A 26,308-nucleotide genomic window follows, 5' to 3' on the forward strand; every position below is an offset into this window, starting at 1 on the left:
CTTCCCTCTCAGCAAAAACTGTCATCCATTTTAGAAGGTGTTCTGTGTAAAAGGATCAAAACACTTTGGCCCTTAACTAACCTTCATTTTTCCTTCTATCTGGAAAATCCAGTCTTGTGAGATACCTCCTTCCCTAGTGACACTGAGTGACTTGAGGTCCAGTTTTTGCAAGGGGCCAGAAATCCAGTGGGTAGGATACCTGGAGAATTTGGCAGGCAGCTAGGTGTTGAGGTTGGTGATATGAGCCAGGAGGAGATGGGAGAATGAAGAAGGGCTCAAGGGAAAGCCAAGCTGAGGGGCCGGGTGGCCAGTGACAGTGCTCTGGCCCTTGATCCCGTGGCCTCACTCTGGCTGAGCTGTGAATGTTGCCTGTGTACAGACTGCCTCCCCTCTGCTCCCGCCTCTTGCCTTCCCTTCTTTTCATGATAGTGAGATTCAGTTAAACTGCTTACCTAGACCATACTCCATCCTGTGACTCACTGGTTCGCTGGTGACTTTGAGCAAGTCACTCCTCTCCTCCAGTATCAGTGGTGGCAGCTGGAAAACCAGGATTCCAGGATCTTGACCCTGACCAACAGGGTGTTTATGAGGCTGAAAGCATGTGTTCACTGTGCCTCTTCCTTTGTCCTCAGAGCAGGTCACTTTTTCCCCATTTCTATACTGGGCACATCCCAGTCCTTGGCCAGCCTCCTGGCTTTGCCTGTAGGGGTATTTCTCTGCCACCCACAGTGACCCATTTCTGTTTGGTTCCAGGTGGAGGAGATGTCAAGATCGAAAGTCAGAAGCTGAACTTCAAGGAGAAGGCCCAGGCGAAGGTGGGATCCCTTGATAACGTGGGCCACCTGCCCGCAGGAGGTGCCGTGAAGGTAGTGAGTGGGTCCTGGCGGGGACACAGCTGGGGGGTGGGGTTGTGCGACTGGAGTCTGGGTCCTAGCAGATGGGCACCTGTCACCGCCCCTCAGTCTCTTCAGGGGTCATGTTTCACCCACACCATTGCTGTTTCCATCGTCTGTCATCAGTCCTGAGCGGGGCAGGAGAGGTGAAGAGGCCCCAGCCCAGTCACCTCTCACCTGTCCAGCTGGAGATGGAACGTTCTTCTGAGAGCCATGGCCTGCCTTTTTGAGCCCATCTCAGCCATGTTCAGAGGGACAGGGCTGGAGTGCAGGTCCCCACAAGGCCAGGGTCTGTGTGGTACGGTTCTCGCAGCACCTCCTGAGACGGGAGTGTTCGGTACCTGCTCCGTGTCAGGCTCTGTTCCGGGCCTGGGAGCGGAATGGCACATTTTTAGCTGCCCGTGACGGCAGGCCTGGCATCCACCCCCTCTGGAGGCCTGCACGGGCCAGGCTCTGGAGAGCACTTGGGCGGCAGGCTTCCCATCCTGGTTGGGCCTCTCCTCCCTTTCCTCCCTCTCTTCCCTCCGCGCTCCTTCCACAGTACCGTGAGATCTTTTGTCTGCCAAGATGCTGTCTGTCCTTTGTTCCGTGTCATCGGGTAGCAGGGCCATGGGGGCAGTGCCTTGCCGGCTTCCAAGCCTAAGGGTGGCTGCAGCTGCTCAGGGAGGGGTGGGCGAGGGAGAGGGGACGTGAGCAGTGCTCCGGGCCTTCCCCTGCATCTGACCGCGCAGCGTGGCTCCATCCCAGCCCACACTTTGTCCCACCCCCCTCAGTGCTCCGTTCAAGCCCGGACTAGCTCCCTCTGTCACAGCCTCTCAGGACATGCTCCACACCTTGTGAGGGGCTGTTCTCTGGTCAGCACCCACGGGGCACTAACTTGGGTATAGTCACTTGTCCCCGGCCACACGACGGGTGCACGCAGACCAGGGCTCATACCTGGACCTTTCTGACCGCAAGTCTTTTCTTTACTCACATCACCTCCCTTTCTTATCACTTCTGGAACTATTTTTCTAACACAGAGGCCCATTTCTTTCACTGCTCTGATTTCTCCTGTTGTCGCCTTTGGGTGTTCCCAGCACAGGTGTGCCAGCTCGCCAGTGCCTCCCACCAGCCCTCCCTCTTGTGCTCTGGACTCACACTGGGTGTCCACGGCCGCCACAAGGCCTTCCTCGCCAGGCCCCCCCAGTCTCCCTCACACCTCCTTGGACACCTTCTTCCCTCCTGTGTCCCCAGGCCCCAGAAAGATGCCCAGCACAGAGGAGGCCTGTGTCAGGGGCGCATGAATGATGGATACACGGGCAGCGCTGCCCCAGGAATGGCCGAGAAAGCCTCTCCGAACACTTGCATGTGCAGGGAGTGCCCTGGGATCCCTTAGGTCTGAGGTGGCGGCCTGCACCCCTCAGGAACTGGTTCAAGCTCCCGGAGCTCCCTAGCCTTAGTGGCTCCAGACCCACAATTTGAGATGATTCCTTAGCTTTTTTGCTAACAATCTGCTGTCATAAGTGTTTTGATCTGGCATCAGCCTTGTTGAGAAGCCAGGCACCTTTCACTTCTCATGTCAGAGGCTTCACGAAGCCTTTCATCTCCCAGAGGAGGCTCTCAGAGCATGTCACTAGCCAGGCTGCACTGCTTTACTGCCCCAGAGCCTGAGTTCTTACCCAGCACCCTGCCACCCAGGCCAGGAGTTGGTCCGGGGTGGGGGGGGGGGCACCTGGTCTAGACTCCCAGGTGACTGTACCTTGAGCCAATGGGGAGCAGCAGCAGCGGGGGTGGGGACCGTGTGTGAAACCCACCACCATCACCATCCCACGCCCTCCCCGACTGACCCTGCACTGTCTCCCCCACTGTTTCATTTGTAGACTGAGGGCGGTGGCAGCGAGGCCCCTCCGTGTCCGGGCCCCCCAGCTGGGGAGGAGCCGGCCATCCCTGAGGCAGCGCCTGAAGCTGGCGCCCCCACTTCAGCCAGTGGCCTCAGTGGCCACACCACCCTGGCAGGGGGTGGTGACCAAAGGGAGGCCCAGACCTTGGACAGCCAGATCCAGGAGACAAGTAAGTGGCTGGGCTCGGCCTAAGGGCCAGCCAGAGGCCCTGCCACTGGCTGCAGATTGAAACTCCTTTGTTTTCTGACCGGAGTGTGGCCTGAATTTTAACGAAGCAACCTTTTATTTTCCAGGCATCTAATGATGACATTCTGGTCTCGTCTTCCGTCCCCCGTGTTCCCCTTCTTGTCTCCCCCGTCACCCTCTCCCTTCCCTCCTCCTGTGTCACTGCAGATTGAGACCTACAGGCTGACGTTCCGGGCAAACGCCAGGGCCCGCACCGACCACGGGGCCGACATTGTCTCCCGCCCCCCTCCACTTCCCTGGCGGCCCCAGCTCAGGCACCTGGGCCCCTAGCTCCCTCTCCCGGGCTGCCCTCTAGGCCCCTCCCTCCCTCCCTCCCTCCCTCCCTCCCTCCCTCCCTCCCTCCCTCCTGCCTCACTTGCCCAGGGTAGCAGCAGCCCCGCCCCCGTGCTTCCTCCACTCCCGGCCCCAGACCCGGCTCCCTGCTTGGCTCCCCCGTCCTCACCATTGTGCCGCTGCTCCGCGGAGAAGGTTGGGTGGAAAGTGGGGTAGGGGAGGCTAGTTCAGGACCTCCTGGGATCTGGGTGGGGGGAACCGGAGTCCAACCTCCTCTTTGTTTGGTTTTTTTGGACCAAACCCAAGAGAAGCTGACATACCCTCCCTCCTCGCTGGTCTATCTGGAGGGAAGAGTGGAAGTGGATGTCCCTGTGACGGCTGGGTGCTGACTGCGTACCCTGAAGCCTGCTCAGCCACTGCCTCTTCCTTTGACCCCACAGTGGTGCCCACCTCACAGGTGGCGCCAGGCACCTCTTGCTGCCCTCCCCCAAGTTAGTCAGGGGCAATGCTGCCTGTCCCCGCTGCTTCCCATACCTACCTAGCTGCTGTCACACTTCTTTTTAATAACCTGAAAACCGGTGGAGTAGTTTTGCAGGTTGAAGCCATGTCTGAATGAAAGTCGTTGGTAGGTGTTAAAGGAAACAGGGAAGGGAGATCCTGAAGCCTCCAGCTGGGAGGTGAGGCATTGGAGGCTGGCCTGCCTTGGGCAGCTTGGGGCCCCGGCCCCGGAGGTGGTGTGGGCAGGGCAGGTGCAGTGTGGGGCTGTGGGCTAGAGGGCAGGCAGGGACCGCTAGGGGCTGGTCAGAGTGTGGACTGGTGGTTCTGGCATTTTGTGTGTATGCTGCTTTTCTTTTCTAACCAAGAGGCTGGTTTTGGCATCTATGTCTGTCTCATTCCCTGGGATCTGGTGGGAGACAAGGTCGGGCTGGAAAGGGCTATGGAGGTCAAATTCCTCCTAGCCTCCAACCTAGGACACTCGAGCCCTCAGTTGCCAGGGAGCCTGATGTGTTCAGAACTCATGTGGATAGTGGGGAATCAAGTCTGGAAATTTAAAAATAAGTACATGAGATGGGCCATCCAGGCTCCCTTATGGCCTGACTGGAGAGGGGAGAGAGGAGAGGAGAGGCCAGCCTAAGGGGTGTGTCCTGGTTAGGCCTGGTCTTGGGATGGCTGCAATGATAAGTCCCGGGAATTGTATTGACACGAAGATTCTTATTGCACTTGTACTTTTTGTATTAAAGTTTGCATGGTTTCTAATAAAGGATTAAAACGTAACAGTTTGTAGTGAAATGGCCTGGGAGTCTCCAAGGCTTCTCCTCTGGAAGAGCATTTTCTGCAGTGCAGACTTGGCCCCTCACACTCCCCACCTCCTCCTCTGGCATCCCTTGGCGCTGAGAAGGTGGGAGCCGTTGACCTAGGATCAGATTTGAAGTCCATGTAGAGGGAGGGTGTCTGGGCTGGGCAGGTGCTCTCCCTTTCTGAGGTAGCATTTTCTCCAGGGAGGTTCGACACCATCTCCCCAGCTCCCCAAGCACATACCAAGAAATTGCAGGGGTCTTGTGGAAAAAGCACTCCCAGGGCCAGAGACTGTCCACACAGTGCTTCAACGGCGCCAGGGACATCAGGGCATCCGTGTTTTGTCTGCAAGAAAGGGTGAGATGAAACTGGGAGAACGCAGTGGGAGGTGGGGTGCCAGATGCAGTGGGGTGACAGTGCTGGGCCTAAAGGTACCTGCACCTGTGTTGATGCTGGGGTAGACAACAAGCTCTCGGTCCTTTTACTCCGTTGGCCAAAGGTAGGGGTGGGAGAGGTGACCCCGGTGGAGAGCACTCTAGGGGGCGCTGGAGTGGTCAGTGTTCTGAAAGGTGGTTTGGTCACAGCTCCCTTGAAGGGTCCCACAAGCCAGAGAAGCTGAGAAGGCTGCCCTGACAGGTGGGACCAGAGGCCCTGTGTGCTGTGTTCTATTCTGCAGCTGTTGGGGCTGGAACGTTTCTGTACTTCCCCATTTGCTTATGGCTCAGCCGTTAACCATGTTGATCTGTGATTGTTGTTATGATTTCCAGAACAAATAAAGCTCGTATGTCCCACCACGCAGGCCCTGTTTTCTGTATACGTCCTGGTTGTCTACGTCTTCAGCATCCGAGGCCCCCACAGCCCCCAGCTTGTCCCCTCGCATTGAGGGACTGGGGTGCAGCGTGCAGTCTTGACCTCAGCCCCTCGTCTGTGAATCTGTGGCTGTGACCAAAGGTTAAGGCTGCTTGTGGAACTTCTCCCTCCCCCATTTGCCTGGGTTAGCAAGTGACAGCCAGCCAGAGAGGATCCAGGCTGCGGGCCCTGCCGCAACGCGCAAGGACACTGCCTCCCACCGCGGCTGTGACAAAGACGACTAGACTGGGCCAAGCAGCACAAGCGAAGAACCCACGAGTGGTTCAAGCTCCTGAGGGCTGGATTCTAAGCCCCTTGCTCTCCTAAGACTTTGGGGCCCTCCCTTCTGAGCCTTCACTCTTCCTCTTGGTTTGGGGAGCCCCAGCGGATAGCGATGCTCACAAGGGATAAATAGAACTTTATTTTAAATAAACATTTGCACTCTGTACACGGCCCCAGCGGAGACGGGGCTTAGTCCTCAGCTGTCTTGCGCACGTCAAAGCTGCCACAGGGCCCGCGCAGCAGCTCCGCCAGCAGCGCAAGCAGCAGCCCGTGCTCCTCCTGCACGCAGGGCGGCAGTGCAGCCAACTCGCTGCGCAGGCTCCGCTCCACCATGCGGCCCAGGGCCCGGCGCAGCTCCCGCAGCAGCCGCACGGTGCGTGAGTCGCCCTCCAGCCGCAGCAGGTCGCTGTCACTAAGGGAGATGGTGGCCCGGCGCCCATCATCTAGAGGAAGGGAGAGACGCGGGGAGCCCGGGTGAGTGAGGCCGGACCCCTGAGGAGGCAGAGCAGCCGGAGAAGCGGTGGGGCGGGAGGTGTGCAGGTACCCACCACGGATATGGACATCCCCGTCGGTCAGTAGCAGCACAGCTAGTGGGTGCACCTGGGAGGAGTCCCGGACAAAGACGCTGCCGTTGGACTTAACAGCCATGAAATACGTCAGCCATCGGCTCCGTAGCCGTGTGGCCTCCCTAGGGAACAAAGAGCTGGGTGAGGCCCCTTGCTGAACCAGCCGAGCTGCCCCGCCCCAGCCTGACAGTCCCCCACCTGTTAATGGTCGATTTGTGCAGCAAGATGTTGCCAGATTTGGTCCTGTACGTGACACTGTTGGGCTTGAACTTGCCCTGCCGGGTCACCTTGCCCTGCCTCACCTGCAAGGATGAAGAAGGTGGGTGGGCTGAGCAAGGAGCTGGGGTGGAAGGAGAGGTCATGGCCTGGAGCCCCCTCCCCAGGGCAGCACCTGGATGAGGTTGGGGTAGAGACCCGCCATCAGCACACCCTTCACCAGCTCCTCCTCCTCACTGTACTCGTTGCACTGGGCAGAGGCCAGGGTGCAGTCCGAGGGCTTCCCCACCAGGAAAGCCTCATAAATGTTCTCTGAGAACTGCTTGATGAGTCCTAGGGAGGCAAAGTCAGGGTGAACCTAGGGCCCCTGGTTCACAGCTCACTGCACCGGCCCAGTGTGAGTGGGAAGGGTGGAGGGGCTCAGGGCAGCTCGGGACCCGCTGACCGTGGATGAAGCGCAGGCTGGGCGCATAGAGCAGGTTTTCCTCCAGGTAGTTCTCACGAGAGCTGCGGTCCTGCCAGCGCAGCACCTCCTCCCAGCCAGACACAGCCCGCACGAACGCCAGGTGGTCACTGCCACTGTCGTGGCTCAACAGTGCCTTCACCTGGGAGGGGAGGAGGGTGCCAGGGTCACAGGGCAGGGACCAGAGGAAGCCACCTCGGGACCGAAGGGAGCGGAGGGCCGGAAGGGAGAACAGAGGGCCACGCAAAGGCATTGGGTCTGACCTTGTCCACCTCCGCCCGGTTCTGCAGGCTGCTGCTGAAGGGGTCCCGGGTGAGGCAGGAAACGACCACTAGCAGCGGGTGCAGGCAACGGAAGATGGCAGCCAACACTATGGCCTTGGCCAGCCGTGGGTCAGTGGAGATGTGGGCCAGGCGCTGCCCCAGAGTGGTCAGGTACTCCCGCTGGTCCAGCACCCCTGCAAGCTCAGCCGTCAGTCCCGCCCCTGACAGCCATTCCACAGCCCGGCCCAGCCTTCCACCACTCACCGATCTCCTGGAGCAAGATCACGGCCTCGTCCACCGCCTTGATGTTTGGACTGTCCACGGCCTTGGAGAGGAACTCCACTGCCTACAGCACGAACGAGGCAGAGCCTGTTAGCCCGCACCCCACCTGCACGTTCCCAGGGCCCACCCCGCCCACCTCTGCCGCACCGTCTTCTCTGGCATGTGGATCTTGGCTTGCAGCACCAGGTTCTCAAGGGGCGTGCGCAGGATCTCCGGCACCTGGAAAGGGGCCATCTTCTCCAGCCGGCTCCGCGGGAACAGGTGGTAGGCAAAGCCCGACTGGCAGCGGCCCGCCCGGCCCCGGCGCTGGATCACGTTGGCTCGTGACACCCACACGGTCTCCAGGCAGGACACCTGGGGGAGGGGGCAGGTGAGCAGCCACACAGACCACACGCCTTCCTCCATGCTCCCCTGCGCCTGGCCTTCACCTCACTCAGCTCCTCAACTGCCCCCCACAGCAGGGACAAGGAGATCCCACAGGTGTGGCCTTCTCCAGACACACAGGCCCAGGGTAGATCTGGGCTGGGGCAGGGCCAGGAGATGGGTGCCACCTTGGTCTTCAGGTCGTAGCGTTCCTCCTTGTGCAGACCGCTGTCCACCACGTGCACAATGTCATTGATTGTGATGGAGGTCTCAGCAATGTTGGTGGCCAAGACAATCTTGCGCACGCCAACAGGAGGCTGCTGGAATATGGCCTTCTGGTCCATCATGGGGATGTTGGAGTGCACTGGTGGGCAGCAAGAACACACTGGTCACGGGCACTGCTCCAGCCAAAACCTCCACATATAAGGGCAGGCAGGGATTTTGACCCTATTTTGATGAAACTAAAGTCCAGATCAGTAATATGCCCAGTAGAGGTCACAAAGCCAGCAAAAAAGTAGTGCAGCCTATTAAGAAACCCAAGGCCCTGAGCCCCAGGTGAGTCACTCCCCAGGACAGAGGGCAAGCCTGGTGTTAGGGGCCACCATCCTTGCACACATGCTCTCACCTGGCAGGATGAGGTACTTGCTCTCATGCATGCCCAGGGCCTCCTGGAGGCGTTGCTGCACTCCTTTGATCTCCTGCCACCCAGGCAGGAAGCAGAGGATCCCACCTGTAAAGGGCCCTGCAGGCATGAGCTAGTGGCTCCCGGCAGATGGAGAGCAGGGTGGGCACGGGGCAGAGAAGAAAGCACCCACCTGGTTCCCCGCGGGCATCAATGTGCAGAACCAGATCAGTCACGAGGTCCAAATCGAGAGCGCATTCATCCTCAGACTGGGGTGGGGGAAGAGAGGCCAGTCACAGCCCCGGGGCCAGCGGTCGTGCACAGGACACGGCCACCGCGACTCGGTGAGGTCAAGGCACGTGACACATCACCTCCAACCCTCACCACACCCTTGTCAAGAAGGCCTGATCATTCCCATTTCTAGCAAGGAAACCAAGGCTTGGGAAGGAGGAGGGGAATCCATGGAGAAAAGGCCAGGAGCCGTGGACAGGACGGGGCGGGCGTATCCCCTCACCTCGTGGTGCCGATGCCGGTGTGGGTACTGGTGCTTGCCCAGCTTGGCCAGGATATCCTCCAGGTAGTGCTCCTTGACAGGGTACATGAAGCCGGGCACCTTGATGACAGGGCAGCCACCAAAGTAGCGGGAGAAGCGCTCGTTATCACCTGTGGCACTCATGAGCACCAGCCGCAGGGCCGGGTTGAGCCGCTGCAGGCCCTTGAGCAGAATCAGCAGGAAGTCCGTGTTCACGTCCCGCTCGTGCACCTCGTCTACGATGACATGGCTCACGCCCTCCAGGCTGGGGTTGCTCTGCAGCTTCCGTAGCAGGATGCCCACTGTACAGAAGAGCAGAGCCCCGCCTCGGGCCGGAGGCTTGCTTTCCAACCGCACCTGGAAGCCCACGTTCCGGCGCAGGGAGGGGCCCAGTTCGTGGCTGACCCGCTGTGCCACGGACACAGCCGAGATGCGGCGCGGCTGAGTGATGATCACGTTGCAGCGAGCACCTCGGCCCTCGGTCACGTAGCGCTCCAGCAGCAGCTGGGGGATGCGCGTGGTCTTCCCACAGCCCGTGTCCCCGGCGATGACCACCACCGGGTGCTGCTCGATGGCACTGAGGATGGTGTCCCGATGAGGGTCCACAGGGAGCTGGGGGGCCTCCTGCCAGACCGGCCCTCGCCGCCGCCACAGCTCCAGCAGGCTCTGGCTCAGACGCAGCTCCTCTGTTTCTGACAGGGGCACGTAGGGCTTGCCTGTGATAGGGTCACCCAGCGGCCCCGAGTCCTTGCCCAAGGGCAAGATGTCATCACTCTGCAGCCGGAGCTCCGGGGAGATCCATGAACTGTCCATGGGGTACTGGAGGACGGGAGAGGCAAACAAAATGGTGAAGAGAAATAGCTTCTTCTCATTTACCCACAGCCAGCCAGCCCCTCCACACAATTCACCTTGGCCAGAGGCTATGGCCCACCCGCCAGGCAGGACTCAGTCCTCAACTGCCCTGGGACCCTCGTGGGCAAGACAGGACTGCTCAGGGCAAAGGTGTGCCCAGGCTCCATCCCCAGTGGGGAAAGCAGGGAGTCACTACCACCTGCTGCAGGTGAAAGCTTTTGGTCTGGGTAGATGAAGGCGGGCAGGTGAAGAGGAATGTGGGGATTCTCTTACGTGGTTCAGGAAGGTCTCTATCTTGCGGAGGATGGGTTCAGGCACCTGGATGGTACACGGCCGGCGCTGGGTCTCACCCAGCTCGCGCAAGGAGGCCAGGTTATACATGGCGTGGGTGAGTGGCTCATTGTTCCGGTCCACCAGGCCCAGGCTCTGCAGAGGGAACACGGAAGGCTGGTCTATGCCTGTTTCCCCATAACTGGCCCAGACCCGCTCAGGAGCTTTAGAGAAGTTGTGCAGAGCAACCTCTTTCCTAAGACATTTTTGGGTTTGGGCCAATATGGTGCAGGAGGGAGAAATTAGGAACCAGGAAAATGTTAGGTCTCCACCAAAAAAAAACAAATGTTAAAAATGATTCAAGCAAAACCAGACCTGGCGTGTCTGAGTGTTAACAGCCCCCACCCGCCCAGACGGGCGCCACAGAGAATCCTCTACCCGAGCAGCCAGAGTGCCCACAGCAGCCCAGGCTCACCTCCGTGAATCCCCACCTGAGACAGGCGGGCCAGGCCCTGAGCCACCCCGGAACCCAGTCGCAGACTCCTGTGCCTTCGCTGCCCGCCCACCCCTGCCACATTTCACGCCCAGCTGCCACACCTCCACCTGTCTCTGCATGACACCCAGTCCACCGTACAAACGTACATGGAAGTTCCCGGAAATACGTACTTACGCAACTTGATAAAATAAACCACTGGAAGGGAAACTCTCTGTTTTATTTCCCTATATGCCCAAAGCCACCCCACCACAAATAAGACAAAGCATTCCAACACATAGGGCAAATGTGGAAAACCAGTCATTTTCCCCTAGTCTGTCATGTCCGGATTTCCGCACACCCTCCAAAACCCAGAGCAAACACTCCCTCCTTTAAGAAGTCTACCTGCACAGGGACCAATCCCCTTCCCCAGCCTCCTCGTGCCAGAAAAGAAGAGGTGCCAACAGGGCCACCTTGCTGCAGGGGAGGCCTCTGTCCTTTCCCAGGACTGTGAGAATTTACCTACAGCCTCTCTGACCGTGGGCAGTCAGCTGCTCTCAGAACACTGCTGCCACCTAGAAGCTTGCTCCTTCCTGAGACAGGCCTCTAACATGCTGAGGGTCTTCTTCTCATCACTTTTTTGTCTGTTTGTTTTTGTTTTTTGTCAATGCATTTATTTTTCAGTTTCAATCTGTAATGGTTGCTTAATAAAATCAGTCAATGAAAAGTGATATTTTGGGGGACAAATGTGGACATTAGCAGACTGAACAATGGCGACAGATGCAATCTTATTCCAACGTTAGTTTTCACAAATTTGAATTAAATACTCCCAGGACAGTGGAAATACCCTCCTAAAACAAGAGTTCTCAAGTTCATCACTGTTTTTGTCTATCAAATTAAAATTCAGACTTCCTCGAAGTTCTCCCAGTTAGCCCTAGTTCTGTCCTCTTGAGCCACAGGTAATGACACATCCATTCCCTCTCACCACTTACCTGAGCCCATCCCTCTTCTGTTCTCCAGGATCTTGGTACCCCTCACTATCAGCTCTATCTAAAATTCAGTTCCCAGAGCCAAATGTACACAAAAGGTATATCCGACCATTCAGAGTAAAACAGGGCCTCCTTCCTCTTATTCTGCAAACCAGACCCCCATAGGTTCAGGTAACTCCCACAACTGGGCTATCAGCTGACCTCCAAAGCCGCTTCAAAATGATTGCTAGCTGTAAGCCCTACTGCCTTCACCTGGATGTTGATCCCTTCAATATTCATCCTAGATGAACGTCGCATGGTCTGTTTTGGCCACAAAGCCCAAATTATCAAGATCTTTCTAGATACCAAGTCTGTCCCTCAACAAAGACATCATTTCTCCAGCTCCATACCATTCAGAATGACGAGCATGTCTCCTCCTGGCTTCACCCAGGTTCCAGCCAACAGTGCTGAAACGGCTGAGCTCACGGGCAAAGCACCTCCACAGGGACTGTGGAGAAGCCCTGGAAACAGCACCCAACAGCCTGACAAGCAAGGCTGGGACACCAGATACTTATGTGCCCAGGCCAAAAGCTTGGCAGTGGTAGATTTCATTTCCTGGAAAAGTGGACCATTTGCCAAGGGTAGCAGGGAGCTCCAAGACATCTCATGCATCATACAAGGGACCCTGCACTCACCTTCAGTTTCTTACAAGCCAGGGCTGCCGCCTTATTCTCTGCCTCTGCTTTGCGACGCCCTTTGGCGACAAAGGTCATGGGACAGGGCCAGAGTAGGGTGAGGGTGGACAGCTTGGTCTTGGTGCCCACAGTATGGAACTGCATGAGGTTCTACACAAAGGGCAAGAGAGATGGTTACAAAAAGGTAGGGAATGAAAACATCCAGGAGTTCGCAGAATATCAAGGGACACAGAGATGGATTTAACCCCCATCTGAGCAGGTACCAAGCATCAGCCACAAAAGAAGTGCCACTGGACAGGCAGAAGCTAGCCCTGTGGGGCTGCAGCTCCCAGATCCTGGCCTTGCTTCTCCTGTGGTACCATGATTTCACAGCAGGAAATGGCATCTGGGCAATGCCACTACCTGCCCTCCTAACCCACTGTCCTCTCAGCACTTTCAAAGCAAACAGGTATGATGGTAGCTGCAGGTTGAAGCTGTCAACACAAGCTAAAAACCAAGCACATCCTGGGGGATCAAAAAGGCCTTGCACCTGGAGAGAAGCTCTGCTTAACCAAAGCCCCTCAACCTGACAACAAAGATGAAAACTCAGCAAGTCAGCCACCCCCTCCCCAAACCCTCCTTTCCTGCCCGCAACCCTTGAACAGATATAGGTCTTCCACTCCTACAGTCCCCAGCCCCCTCCCTGTGCTCCAGTGTTCTGACTTCCAATCTGTCCCTGCTGCTTCAACCCTCCAAGGACCTGGAGTTCCCCCAGCTGGCCCAGGCTGGGCTTGGAGAACGGGCATCTTCGGCCCTCCCGTACACCTGTAGTCTCCCTCCCACCTGGTCTGGAGGAAAACCAGACTTGACCAAGCCAGCTCCCCAGTCACACACACTTATAGGAGACCCAGCTCACCTTGGCTGTGGAGGACGATGTCGCTATCTGAATCACCTTGGCCAGAAGGTTCTTGGGAAGCGGAAACTGGGTCAGAGCCCTAATAGCACTGTCGTCATCTGTCATTTCAAAGGAACCCCCCCTGGGAGGACCGAAAGTTTAGGTGAAAAAGCACTCTCTTCCTGGGCCAATTTCACCTGCTCTGAGACCCAGGGGCGAGGATACTGCATAGTTGCAGGAGGCTGGGGCATTTCCACTTGGCCTGTGATCCTCTCACAGACACAAAGTACACCTGATGCTCCCTCAGTTCCCCCAAACAGATAGGAGGGTAGGGGCAGTGGGCAGGCAGAGTAGTTACTGGGCCTCTGAAGGACCCAAGTGTGAGCTGGAGAGAGGGTCCGTGCTGCTGTTTCGCAAAAGCCCAGCCATACCGTACATGGCCACAAATGGCTTTCCCCAAGAACAGGTAGGTATACCAATGAATAACAGAGACATGGACTGAGATGTGGGGCAGGGGCCCTCCCATCTCAGAGGAGTCCCCTGGGAACACGCCCCACCCCATGTCAAGGTGCAGCCAGCTTCCCCTGCATTCCCTGCCCCTGGCTGTACCTCGAATCCCTGAGTGGGGTGTGGGAGTCCTGCTGGGCCATAGACAGAAATTCAGTGACATCAATGGTCCCCTCTTCTAGCTCTTCCTCCTCATCCTCCTCTTCCTCCCGGCCCAAGGACCGGGATAGGCCCCCAGGTCCCCCTGGCCGGATGCTCTCAGGATTCAGCTGCCGCCAGGAAGTAGGTGGCATGGTGGGTTCTGGGCGCCACCAGCTGTCAGCCGGAGAGCCAAAGCGATCGGCTAGCACGCGGTATTTGGCTGCATCAAACAGCTCATTCCGGGGACCCAGCAGACCCCAGCCCTGGGGAAAAAAGGGGCGTTGTGAGGGCCCATACCACCCTCACACCTTAGGCTGCTCGGAACCTGCCCAGTTACACCATAAGTCCCTCATGTGTGGGAGCCATGCTTTTTCACCTGTCTACTCACCTCAGGCCCTAGTCCAGAACTGGGCACAGAGAGAGCACTTAACATGTCTAGCTTCAACAGATGAAAACGACAAGGTAAATTCTTATAGCTATTAAGACAAAAGACCAAAGAAACAAAACAAAGAAAAACCCATAGGGCAACAAGAAGCAGATGCATTCACAAAGTGATCTAGAAAGCTTCAGTGAGTGTAGCAATTAGGAAATATGTTGTCTACACCATAAAACAGCTATACCTCTGACACAAGAATCCTATGCTGGGAACATACTCTAGAAATAACACCAAACGTTTTTAAAGCCAGTTATACAAAAATATTATTTTAAAATATATTACAGTTTCATTCTTTTCTAGAGAAAATCAAATAAGACATTTGCCGAGTCTCTAGCATGTACAAAGCAACATGCTTGCCACCCTGGGCACCATCAGGAGGGATGAGACCTATCTCTGCCCTCAAGAAGCTCAAAATCTAAGAGGCAGAAGAAAAATGCAGAAAAATAGAGTCTAAAGAACAAAAAAATAAGAAGCTAGAAGAACAGGAGTAGCACATGAATAGAGCACAAGCTCAAGAAATTCAAGTTGGGAGTGGTAAAGACAACACGGGTAAGCCAGGCGCATCAAGAAGGTTTCAGACATTACAGGCATGTGACAGTAGGCGGCAGGTGCCAGAATCCAGGCACTGCTCCACAGCGTGGCTTCAGCCACACCTGACTCGTGACAAGCTGAGGAGTGACCACTCGCTTCTTAAAACTCTCCCCTCAGGGACTTCCCTGGTGGCTCAGTGGTTAAGAACCTGCCTGCCAATGCAGGGGACACGGGTTCGATCCCTGGTCTGGGAAGATCCTACATGCCATGGAGCAAATAAGCCCACGAGCCACAACTACTGAGCCGGTGCTCTAGAGCCCAAGAGCCACAACTACTGAGCCCATGTGCTACAACTACTGAAGCCCACACACCTAGAGCCCGTGCTCCGCAACAAGAGAAGCCACCACAAGGAGAAGCCCATGCACTGCAACAAGGAGTAGCCCCCGCTCATCACAACTAGAGAAAGCCCGTGCGCAGCAACGAAGACCCAACACAGCCAAAACTAAATAAAATTAAATCTTTAAAAAACAACAACAACAACTCTCTCCTCAGATTTCTGAAAGAACCAACTGTAATTTAAAGTGTAATCAGGTAGCTAGTGGGAAGCAGCCACACAGCACAGGGAGATCAGCTCGGTGCTTTGTGTCCACCTAGAGTGGTGGGATAGGGACGGTGGAAGGGAGACTCAAGAGGGAGGAGATACGGGGATATATGTATACATATAGCTGATTCACTTTGTTATACAGCAGAAACTAACACAACATTGTAAAGCAATTATACGCCAATAAAGATGTTAAAAAAAAAAAAAGTAATCAGGAAGGGACTTCCCTGGAGGTCCAGTGGTTAAGACTTCACCTTCCAATGCAAGGGGTGTGGGTTTGATCCCTGGTAGGGGAGCTAAGATCTCACATGCCTCGCAGCCAAAAAACCAAAACATAAAGCAGAAGCAATATTGTAACAAATTCAATAAAGACTTTAAAAATGGTCCACATCAAAAAAATCTAAAAAAAAAAAAAAAAAATGTAATCAGGAAAATACTATTCACAACAGCAACAATAACCATAGCCTACCTAAGATGAACTTAAAGAAATAGATTTACATATTTTTTAAAAGTATAAAACTTGGTAAAAGGACACAAAATATGGGAGTTCCTGATATGAAACTTTTTTGAGTAAAGAGACAAAAGCCTCCTAAGTTAACCCATGTAACATAACTCCAATCAAAGTCTGGATAGACTTTTTGGGCACTTGACAAATTGTCAAATCTGTGTGGAAGAACAGATGCATAACAGTAGGATTCTGTGACAGAGAATGTGAAAAGGGCACGCCACACACATCCACATGCATGAAAGCACAGCCACTCAGGGCAGGGCAGTACGGGTGCCTGGCCCAAGGCTCAGCCTCCATGCTTCTGCGTCACGTCACCGCCTGCTTACAAGGACGATCTGATTATACAGAAAACACATACGGCACCCTCCCCCTTGACCTTCCCCAGGACGCCAGCATGCTTTACCTCCCTGCCTCCCACTCACACCCCCCACACACACAAGGCCATGAGGTGTTCCTGATGATGAACACCCCCCCAACCCGCTTCCCTTCCAGGGCTCCCCGTGCTGGCTCATGCTTCCCCACCAACCCGCTCTTCCGCCCTCCTCCATCTGACCAGTCACTGTCTTTTCCAGCTCGTTAATAACCCCAGAAGAAAGCTCCTGCACTGCTGCTACTGGCATTCTCACCTATCCTGTTCCCCCATCTCTGGTCTTGCCTGACCCCACTGCTTTTGGGGACTATTCCTAAAGGCAAACTCAGCTCTGTCATTCCACCAATTACCACCAGTCAGCAGACCTAGCATCCACAGGATTAATCAAGACTCCTACCTGAGACACCTAAGGGCTTGGTGTTCTGGCTCCTGCCCACCTGTTCGCACCATCGCCAAGCACTCAGACCCACGTTCACAATCCGCTAGTTGCTCGCGTGCACCCTGGTTCCATGTCTCCGCGCCCTCTATCTGGAGTGCCCTCTCCATCCCTGTCCCTGGAAAACTTCTACTCACTCTTTAAGAATAGCCTGCTTGGGCTTCCCTGGTGGCGCAGTGGTTGAGAGTCCGCCTGCCGATGCAGGGGACAAGGGTTCGTGCCCCGGTTTGGGAAGATCCCACATGCCGCGGAGCGCTGCGCCCGTGAGCCATGGCCGCTGAGCCTGCTGCTCCGCAACGGGAGAGGCCACAACAGCGGGAGGCCCGCGTACAGCAAAAAAAAAAAAAAAAAGAATAGCCTGCTTTATTCAGGAGGCTGAGGTGCACCTCTCCCCTCATGTGGGTGCTTCCTCTCTGGGCTGTGGCTGCCCCAAGAGCACCCTCAGTCACCTTTGTGCCGCCAGCACCTCACAACAAGCCTGAGGGCAATGCTTAAGAAACACATCTAGTTTGGGAGGAAAAAAGCTGAACAAATTTGAGTACAAATATTAAGGAATGAATGGGCTACACTCTCCAGAATATATAAAGAACTCCCATAATTCAACAATAAAACAATGTGACTAAAAAGTGGGCAAAGGACTTAAAAAAACATTTCTACAAAGAAGATACATAAATGGCCAATAAGCGCAAGAAAAGATGCTCAACATCACTAATCATTAGGGAACTGCAAATCAGAACCACAATTAGATACCAACTCATACCGATTAGGATGACTACTATAAAATAAATAAATAAAATGAAAGAAAGTAACAAGTGTTAGTGAGGCTGTGGAGAAATTAGAACACTTGTGCACTGTTGGTGGGAACGTATAATAGTACACTATGGAAACAGTGTAACAGTTCCTCAAAAAATTAAGAATAGAATTACCATAGGATCTAGCAATTCCAATTCTGGGGATTAAAAGCAGGGTCTCGAAGAGGTATTTGTTCACTGCAGCCTTATTTCACAATGGCCAAAAAGTGGACCCAAGAGTCCATCAATGGATGAATGGATAAACAAAATGTGATATATACATACAATTGAATATTACTGGCCTTTACAAAGAGAGAAACTCTGACACTTGCTACAACATGAATGAACCTTGAGGACATTATGCTAAGTGACATAAACCAGTCACAAAAGGACACTGTGTGATTTCACTTATGTGACGAGTAGTCAAATTCGCAGAAATAGAAAGTAGAATGGTGGCTGCCAGGGGCTGGGGGGAAGGCAGGATGGGGAGTTGTTTACTGGGTATAGAGATTCAGTTTTCCAGGATGAAGAAGTTCTAGAGACTGGGTGCTCAACAACGTGGCTGCACTTAATACTACTGAACTGTACACTTAAAAGTGGCTAAGCTGCTAAATTTTATATTTTGTGTATTTTACCACAATTAAACAAACATACAAACAAAAAAGGCCATGAGCATAGATAGAGAACAGAGAACGGGCTGGGGAGGAATGTGATCACAACTTGCTGCACATGGTCTCGGTTTAAAGTGCCTTCTACATCCAGGCAGAAAAGCATCCTCACCCTCGGCACTATAGACATTTTGGACCAGGTAATTCTTTGTTGGGAGGGGCTGGCCTGTGCATTGTGAGACGTTTAGCAGCATCCCTGGCATCATACCAGGTAGCACTCTTCTCCTTGTGGCTGCCAAAAATGTCTCTAGACGTTACCAAATGTCCCCTGGGGGGGCAAAATCCCCCCAAAATTGAGAACCCCTGAGGTAGAGGTGCTCTAAGGGAGATGGAGGTTTCCAAGACATTAAACACAGAAAGGCTGGTTGAATTTCTGAGAGAGAAGATTTCCCCAGGCAGAAGGAGTACAGAAAAAGATGTTTATAGAGAGTGGGAGAGGAAGAGGAGCCTGGAGTGACCCAGAGACAAGGAAAGCAGGTATAACCCAGGGGCTGAAGAAAAGATGCCCCGCAGTGCCAAAGCCACAGACCATTCAAGCAGAGCAAGGAGTGAGGGGAGGCTGGTGAGCCTGGCAAAGCTGCCCCAGTCAGCCAACAATCACCAGGCGCTATGAGGATGTGAAGGGAACCAGCAACCATGGCATGGGCTATGATGCTGGAGTGGAAAGAACGCAAACCACAACACGGAGAGCTGTGTGCAGGGAAGCAGGGCCTGGGGAAGGGATTACAACGCTGAAGAATTTTTTTGGCTGTGCCGCGCCGCTTGCGGGATCCTAGTTCCCCCAACCAAGGATCGAACCTGTGCCCTCGGCAGTGAAAGTGTGGCATCCTAACCACTGGACTGCCAGGGAATTCCCAAACACTGAAGAATTTTTGACTCTTACAGAAAAGAATCAGATGAGGAAAGATCTGAAAATTAAATAAAAGCGTGGGAGACAAGATGGAGGAGACAGAGAGGACAGAGAAAAGAGAAGTGTCGTGTGGGAGCCCAGGACAGGAAAAGGGATCTTGCCTCCTCAGACCCAGGAGGAGCAGTGACAATGAAGGTCTGCAGACCATGAGCGGGAGAGAAGCTGAAGGAATACAGCTCTGTCCTTGTCAAGAGTAAAGACCTAGGAATGTGAGGAAGATTCAAGGTTGGCACAGCCATGAAGGGAGCCAATTAGGGATGGAAAGAAAGGCTGGGAGCAACAAGGAAGGTCTAGGAAATGCTGTGCAATCAAAAACTGAAAGCAACCCACGTCCAACCACTGGGAAGTGAGAGAAGTGACTATTATTCTTCCATTGTAAGTAAGAGAAGACTATGTGACTACAAGGAAAAACCTAAATACATGAAATAACAGGGAAAGAAAAACAGAAACCGAAATAGAAGTCTCACCATGGTGCTGTATAGAGGGAGTGTTCTCCATAAAGGGGTTCTTCTCTGTGGTTTTTGAAACCACAGAAAGTAGATAACTACAGTGGCAAGAAAATAATATTAATCTATTCCGTCACTGGCTGAAGCAAAAAAGGAACCACAAGGTGGGAAGGGCTTAGGACAGTTGAGTGGTTGAACACCCTGCCAACCTAAACCTAGGTGCAGCTGACACCAGGAAAACCGTCACTTCAAGCAGTTCTCAGGAGGGAGGTCTGCATGGTCTTCACTAGGGGAGGGTCACCTTGAACAGCTGGCAGGCCGCGGCCGCAGCCTGCCTCTCAGCATCGATCTTCTTGCTGCCATAGCCTTCTACCTCCACGCTCTTGGGCCACTTTATGTGGAGGGTGACTTTCTGAGGAAGAGAAGAGAGAATCAGGACCCTTGCCTCTCTAGACTACAAAGTTATAACAAACCACATGGAGAATCAACAGCAAAGCCGTAGACCTCACAGCAGCAGGCCTGAGTGCAAGACAGAACCCCAATCCCATCATTAACTCCTTGGAAGGCTCAGACTCCCCCACCCTCAAGCCACTGTCCCACCTCAAGCTGTTTTGCTTCTTCAAAGTGCCATGTTCTAGCCAGAGGGCAAGGTGGGACCTATCTTTATCCTTAAAAATTTTCATTCAGAATGGTTTGCCTACATGCTTCCTGTGGGTTCCAGGACCTACAAGACTCTGGGAGCAGGAATTATCATCAGCTCTAACCCTCTACAGTTCCAGTTAGTTGGAAGGGACCAAATCCAGGGCCCAGTACGGAGGCCTATCTTACACAAGATGAGAACGTCCCACTTCACTTGCCCATGTTCCCCTTCCCTAAACCAGGCTCTTCTCCAGACTTCACTTTGCTCTGAGATTCTCTGCTGACCATTCTCAATTCAGAAAACCCACTCTATGGCCTCCCTGACAAGAAATCTGAGAGAGAAAAGAGCAGCCAGTCTCCTTCCAGAGAATCAGACCAACATGTCTCCTTGCCACCAGCAGAGTTACCTTTTTCTTTGGTCCATTTGTGTGCACGTAGACCAATTTGTCTTTTGCATGTGAGATGCCAAGGGCTCTTCCAATCACACTGTTGAGAAGATTTTTGGGCTGTGGAAACTCTTTTAATAGGTCCCTAGAAGCTAAGAGAATAAGAACAAAAGCATTATAGTTGTGCTTTTTCTTCTAAAAACTCCATGGGGTGTGTATCAGGACAACCCTGGACTGGATACTGAGGATGTTGGCTCATGATCCCAAACCACCCAGGAGCATCTTAAAAAGGAGGGAGAATGACTTCAGGGTTTACAGAGGACAGTAGGGCTAGAGCCAATGCACGATCATCTCCTGAAAGAGAAGGGCCAACGCCCCCCACACCACAGAGGGGAACCAGCCAGGATCCTCTTCCCCACCCAAGCTCCCAACTTAACACATCAGCTACAGAAGCCTAACATGGCAACAACCCCCCCAATCTGATGTCTGAAAGAACGCACTAAACAAAAGACAAAATCGACCACACACACACAGTGGAGATCACGACAATGCAAGGCCCCTCCTAAAATAACAGACACACAACAGGGAGGGTTGGCCACGGAGTCTGAATACCAGGCCCCAGTTCTCAACTCTACCTCAACACCGTGCAAAAGGCCACCCCAGAGCCAGATTATGTGTAGGGACACTGATTAGAGACCTCCTTAGCTTAGACATGGGTATGAGCCATTCCTCCCAGGAGTTCACTGCAGTGAACCAAGTGGAGGCAGGATGCATTAAACACCGTGAGAGATTTATTGCACTTTGGATCAATCCCAGAGCACAAATGGGTGAGATGTCCACCTAGAAGCAGCTTGTGCCAAACACTGGACTTAGACCATGAAGAAGCCTGCTGAGAGTGGCTGAAAACTAAAGGAAGAGCCCCAAAGCACCAGAGTGGGCCTTCAAGAGATGCAGAGTCAGAGACCAGCAGAAGGGATGGGAAGCCTTTTCATTCTCCACCCACAGTCTCTAGCATTATAATTCAGCTCCAAAAAGTAATTTTGTAGGGGGTACATATATGCACCTGTGCACCTGCATGCATCAATCATAAGTCACCTGGGGAGCTTCTTCACAGCACTGCCCACCCTGATCCCCCCAGGGCACCTGAGAATAGCAGTGATGTTAGGCAAGTCTGTATTTTGAAAAAGCTCCTCCAGGAGTTCTGCTGTAACTCTGCTGCCTGGGTTGAGGCTATTTCCTTGGAGCAGACTCCTGTGTCATCTGGCCAAGAGGGAGGATTCTGCCTGGCCCTGTCTCCCTCTAAATGTTAACTTGTAAAGCAACTGAGAATCGAGTAGTCGAGAAACAGTATGTAAGCAGACTCAAAGGGGTTCCATCCCACAGGAGGACCCAACTTTAAGTAACCCACTAGACACACATATAACAGCAGACGTGCCCTGGTACCCCCTCCAGCTCTATAGGGCAAAGGCTAGCTCTCTCTGTCCATCCTTGATGGGCATGGATGCTCTTACCAGTTTCATTTCCTGCACCATTCAGGAGGCACCGCGCTGGGGTCCACTAGAGCAATCATTCTGTCTCTATTCGAGATTCTGAAGTCTCAGATGTATTTTGAGCTTTTTACCTTTCTCACAACAGCGAGGATGTGCTTAACCTTGATGCTCTAACCCTTGACCACGGACCTGGCAGGAACTGGACGTTTACCTGTTTTCCCGAACTCCCTTGTGGTACGCACCTCTCACCTATTGTTACCAAGTGCAAGCTCTCCAGTCCCAGAACCTCCGCGCTTGGGGACCATTTGGGCCTGAGCCGTGTGAGCTTTACAACAGCAGGGCTCCGGCCCGCCACTGAATGGCGGTCTCAGCCATACAAGAGAGGGCCCGACCCCAGCCCGCGCCCCTAGCTCTGTCATCCCCCGATGTCAAGGGCGTCGCAGCCTGGCTGCCCCTGCCCTCACCGTTCACCATGCTTCCGTCGCCTTCCCCAGGCCCGTCGGGGGCCGCCCCCGCCTCAGCCTCAGCGGCCGCCTTCGTGCGGTCGGGGCGGATGCAGCCTGTCGAGAGGCCGCGCGGGCGTCCCTGTCGCCCGGGGGTGTAGGGAGCCAGCGGCCGCAGGCGCGGAGAGACGCCGGCGGCCAGCACCATGAGCCTCCTGGCGGCCGCCATCTCGCTCCCACCCGCCCCCGCGACTCCGTTGCCCGGCAGGGACAGGGCAGAACGGCAGGAGCGAGCGGCCCGGGCGCCGCGCGCCCCCTGCCGGACGGGCGGACCCGGGACCGAGCCGACATGGCTCCCGCCCCACGCAGCCCAGGGCCTTCAGCGCTGCACGCTCCAATCAACCGGTGGGCCGACCAGACCAAGGCTGGAACCCTGCCGAAGTCACTCCCCCAGTAAATCCAACCCACAGACTCGTCATCTGAAGCTGAGGCAGGAAGAGAGAGTGGGGCTTCTTGGGAAACAGTACAGGCCTCAGCTTAATGTCCATCCAAGGAAATGAACTTGAAGTTCCCTCTAGGTCCTACCCATTGCGGGTAAATACCTCCCACATGCCCTTGCAAACTGGCCTGCACTCCCGGCCAGCAGAGCGTAAGATCATTGCTAAGCTGGGGCACAGCCACCTCATTTAATGGCTTACAAAGTAAACCTGGTGAAGAATCTGGAGCCAGGACAGGGAAGACCTCTTGAACATAAGCAAACCAGGTTTACTCTCCAGAGCTGGAGTCAAAGATGTAAAGTACCCAACTTGGACACTATGCCCAAGAATTGAGCTGTTCCAGCAGTGAAAGTCTGAAGCTGCTGTTCTGTGCTTGTTTGAAAGCCAGATGGAATTCTGCTTCCAAACTACTACACCTGGGTTCTGGCCAGGCTCATTCCTCTTCCTCTTCCTCTTCTGGCACTGAGGAGCAGGGTTTGGGGTCAGGTGGGAATCAGACTGGATCTGCATGTTGGGGCAGCGGCGGTGACAGCAAGGGCCTCAAGGTCTCAATCCCTTGGAAGGAGGCCTTGGTCAGAGGTTGGCAGTGCACTTGGGGTGCAGCTGGCAGTGGGGGGCTGTTTGTTGTTTGTTTTATAATTCTAGATGTGATTCCGATGATCCCCTGAAGAGCTTGTTAAAACAGTACTGGGAGCCACCCTCCCAGAGTTTCTTAGTCATTAGGTCTGGAATAGGGCCCAAGATCTGCATGTTTAACAAGTTTCCAGATAATACTGAGGTTGCTGGTCTGGGATCACACTCAGAACTGCTGGCCTATGGCAAGAACATGGGATTTGAGTCCTAACACTTGGGCTTAGCCCCAAGTCTATCACGTGTCAGCTGTGAACCTTGGGCCATTTTATCACTGGGGGAAATTAGGACAAACCTGCTCTACTCATTTGGTATGACTGTGGTTAATATAAAATGGCAATGTTTGCAAGGGGGCTTTGCAGAGTGCTCTGATAGACACGCCTCTGCCCTCTGAGATCTGAGACAACAGGGGACAGGTCCCTTAGAAGCAGAGCCAGAGCAAAATGGGGCAGCTTCAACTCCTGCTCCTCCATTCCCTCCTCAGTGGGTTTTTAAGCAGGAAAGGGCAAAAAAGGGAAGGTGGCCCTGGCAGCAATGGTCTGACGTCACAAAGGGTCATCACCATCCATGTCAAACACCCCTACCCAGATCATCCATATAGGGATGGCAAGACCCTTGGGGCAGAACATGATTTACAAAGGCTTTGAATTTGGCCAAGTGGCACTTTAATTTGCCAAAACCTAAGGCATCCACCCAGCTTCAGGAGTACTTTTCAAGGATTGTTAGCAGCCCAAGTTCCCTCAAAAGGATCCAGAAGCTTAGCAAGCCTGGGAGTGGCAGCAGTAGCTGAGGCCAAATTTTGAAAATTATGGTGTCTGAAAGCTGAAGGAGGCAACAGCCTAAACCTCATCTGCAAAGCAGGGCCTGGGTCTATCTTGGTGTTTCAGGAAGCCCTCAGAATAGCACTCTGCTCTGACAGCCACTTAGGCTAAGGTTGAAATGCTATGATTTCATGGATTTGCTTCCAAAGGGGCCAAAGGGGAAAGATACACACAAAGTAAGATTGTCCATGAGCTGTTCATTGTTCAAGCCAGGTGATAGGTACATAGGGATTTACTATACTATTTTCTCTATTTTAGAAAACATATTTCAAACAGATATTTGAGATTTTATGTAGAAAAAAAAGGTCAGGTGATGCCAACCAACTAGTTGGTTCTCTGAACGCTCTTTTCCTATTTCATTTACTTCATCTGGGTTCTAACAGCTGGTGTCACCTTGAGCATATATTTCACCTCCACAGACCTCATTGCCTTTTGTAAAATGAGGGCAACTCTTACACCAGCTCTTGGAACCATTCTGGTTCTGTGATCTCCCCATTGGTCTAGAGCAGGGGTGGCCAAAATGTAGCCTGAAGACCAAACCCACCCACTGCCTGTTTTTAAAAACAAAGTTTTATTGGAACATAGCCATACTCACTTGTTTCTGTATTATCTATTACGGCTTTCATGCTATAATGGCAGAGTTAAGTAGCTGCAAGGGAAACCATATGGCCTGCAAATGCTGGAATGTGTACTCTCTGATCCTTAAAGAAAGTTTGCTGACTCCTACTTTAGAGGACCTTGAAGAAAGTTAAAGAGGCTCAGGCATGCCCCTGGTTCCTTTCCACCAACATTAAGCTTTCTCTTCCACTCTCCATTCTTTGGGGAGAGAAAGTTGACTCCTCTGCCTGTGAAAAAGGAGGGAAGTTCTGAAAAAAGGAAGGGTTTACTGGCTCAGAGATCTCGCCATCACTTCTGGATCAAGCACAATGTCTGGTACTCAAAGTGCTAAACAATGACATCTAGAAGCATGGAATTAAGGTTAAAGGATCTGCTGAATACACAGGAGGATGTTGTAGGATTCTAAACTTTGGAGGCCCCAGGAAAAAGCAACAGGAGGAAGCCCAAGACAGTATGGACTTTGGGCAGACCAGAGAACTTGTGGAGGGAAAGTGAGAGCGACCACTGACAGCTGAAAAAACCAGACATCTCAGCCAAAATTCTGTCAACTTAATCATAGTTAGATATTTTATGGATGGTCAAAATGGCAAGAAATGGTCCACCTGGCTGGCAACAAGAAAGGTAAAGGGAACCAAAAAAAAGAAAGAAGAAAAAGAAAGGTAAGGGGACCTACAGGGGCTGGGTGGCCACCCCGACCACCCGACACATTCTCACGTCTCTCCCATCCATGTATGTATAGCCCCAAGGTCCCTTGAGGTAAACCACCACACCAAGAGGTGACACGTCTATATCAGGGAATGGATAGGACCAGTCCTGTGGTCCCCAGAATTCTGCCAGAAGGCGTGTTACTCCATGTTGCTTTCTAGTTGCTCTACATCTCAGATCTGCACGGGTGGGGAAAGATTCGCAGGGGACGGTTAGGGGCAAGTTTCTTAATTTATTCACCCTTTACTTTGGAATGTGGCCTTGGTAAGAGGTTGGCCATAGAGGGAAGGGTAGATTGGGAAAGGAGGTGATATTTTTTTCCAATTCCAAATCTGACTCTGATGGGCACTGTAACCTATTTAAGTGGCCACTATTTTCTGAGCATTGTTTTCCTATTTGAACACCAGAGAGATTGTTTCTGCCCTGCACTTCCTTCTTCCGGACAGAGGTACCAGCAAAGCCTGCAGGGAATCAGAAAGCATGGCAGAAAGGTCCAAGAGTCACGTGGACTAAGAGATTGTTGCTTCTGTGATAAAGGAACAGAGGCAAGAAGGCTTTATAGCTTAAAAAAGAAAGA

General features: G+C 53.4%; 2 protein-coding genes across 14 annotated transcripts in view; one reads left to right on the forward strand and one right to left on the reverse strand.

The window, feature by feature from the left end:
* Positions 1 to 5,382, forward strand: part of MAP4 (microtubule associated protein 4) — a 170,781-nt gene extending 165,399 nt beyond the window's left edge. For 5 of the 8 annotated variants that reach the window (XM_032649818.1, XM_032649819.1, XM_032649824.1 and 2 more), the window contains 2 exons: positions 754 to 866; positions 2,753 to 2,980. In XM_032649818.1, coding sequence (XP_032505709.1) covers positions 754 to 866; positions 2,753 to 2,965 — 326 coding nt within the window. In that variant the 3' untranslated portion in view covers positions 2,966 to 2,980. Of the gene's footprint in view, positions 1 to 753; positions 867 to 2,752; positions 2,981 to 3,066 lie in introns of those variants that run through there. The other 3 variants (XM_032649823.1, XM_032649825.1, XM_032649821.1) reach the window with 2 other exon arrangements.
* Positions 5,383 to 5,835: 453 nt separating this feature from the next.
* Positions 5,836 to 26,308, reverse strand: part of DHX30 (DExH-box helicase 30) — a 30,995-nt gene continuing 10,522 nt past the window's right edge. For 5 of the 6 annotated variants that reach the window (XM_032649832.1, XM_032649830.1, XM_032649831.1 and 2 more), the window contains 18 exons: positions 20,549 to 20,679; positions 19,804 to 19,914; positions 13,767 to 14,068; positions 13,179 to 13,299; positions 12,284 to 12,433; positions 10,152 to 10,304; positions 9,009 to 9,845; positions 8,688 to 8,763; positions 8,498 to 8,602; positions 8,061 to 8,236; positions 7,657 to 7,863; positions 7,492 to 7,573; positions 7,228 to 7,421; positions 6,947 to 7,106; positions 6,677 to 6,834; positions 6,484 to 6,587; positions 6,268 to 6,407; positions 5,836 to 6,162 (listed from right to left, as the gene is read on the reverse strand). In XM_032649832.1, coding sequence (XP_032505723.1) covers positions 5,909 to 6,162; positions 6,268 to 6,407; positions 6,484 to 6,587; positions 6,677 to 6,834; positions 6,947 to 7,106; positions 7,228 to 7,421; positions 7,492 to 7,573; positions 7,657 to 7,863; positions 8,061 to 8,236; positions 8,498 to 8,602; positions 8,688 to 8,763; positions 9,009 to 9,845; positions 10,152 to 10,304; positions 12,284 to 12,433; positions 13,179 to 13,299; positions 13,767 to 14,068; positions 19,804 to 19,914; positions 20,549 to 20,679 — 3,461 coding nt within the window. In that variant the 3' untranslated portion in view covers positions 5,836 to 5,908. Of the gene's footprint in view, positions 6,163 to 6,267; positions 6,408 to 6,483; positions 6,588 to 6,676; positions 6,835 to 6,946; positions 7,107 to 7,227; positions 7,422 to 7,491; positions 7,574 to 7,656; positions 7,864 to 8,060; positions 8,237 to 8,497; positions 8,603 to 8,687; positions 8,764 to 9,008; positions 9,846 to 10,151; positions 10,305 to 12,283; positions 12,434 to 13,178; positions 13,300 to 13,766; positions 14,069 to 19,803; positions 19,915 to 20,548; positions 20,680 to 22,481; positions 22,719 to 26,308 lie in introns of those variants that run through there. The other variant, XM_032649827.1, reaches the window with a different exon arrangement.

This window comes from Phocoena sinus, chromosome 11 (genome assembly GCF_008692025.1).
Source record: "Phocoena sinus isolate mPhoSin1 chromosome 11, mPhoSin1.pri, whole genome shotgun sequence".
Classification (NCBI taxonomy): domain Eukaryota; kingdom Metazoa; phylum Chordata; class Mammalia; order Artiodactyla; family Phocoenidae; genus Phocoena; species Phocoena sinus.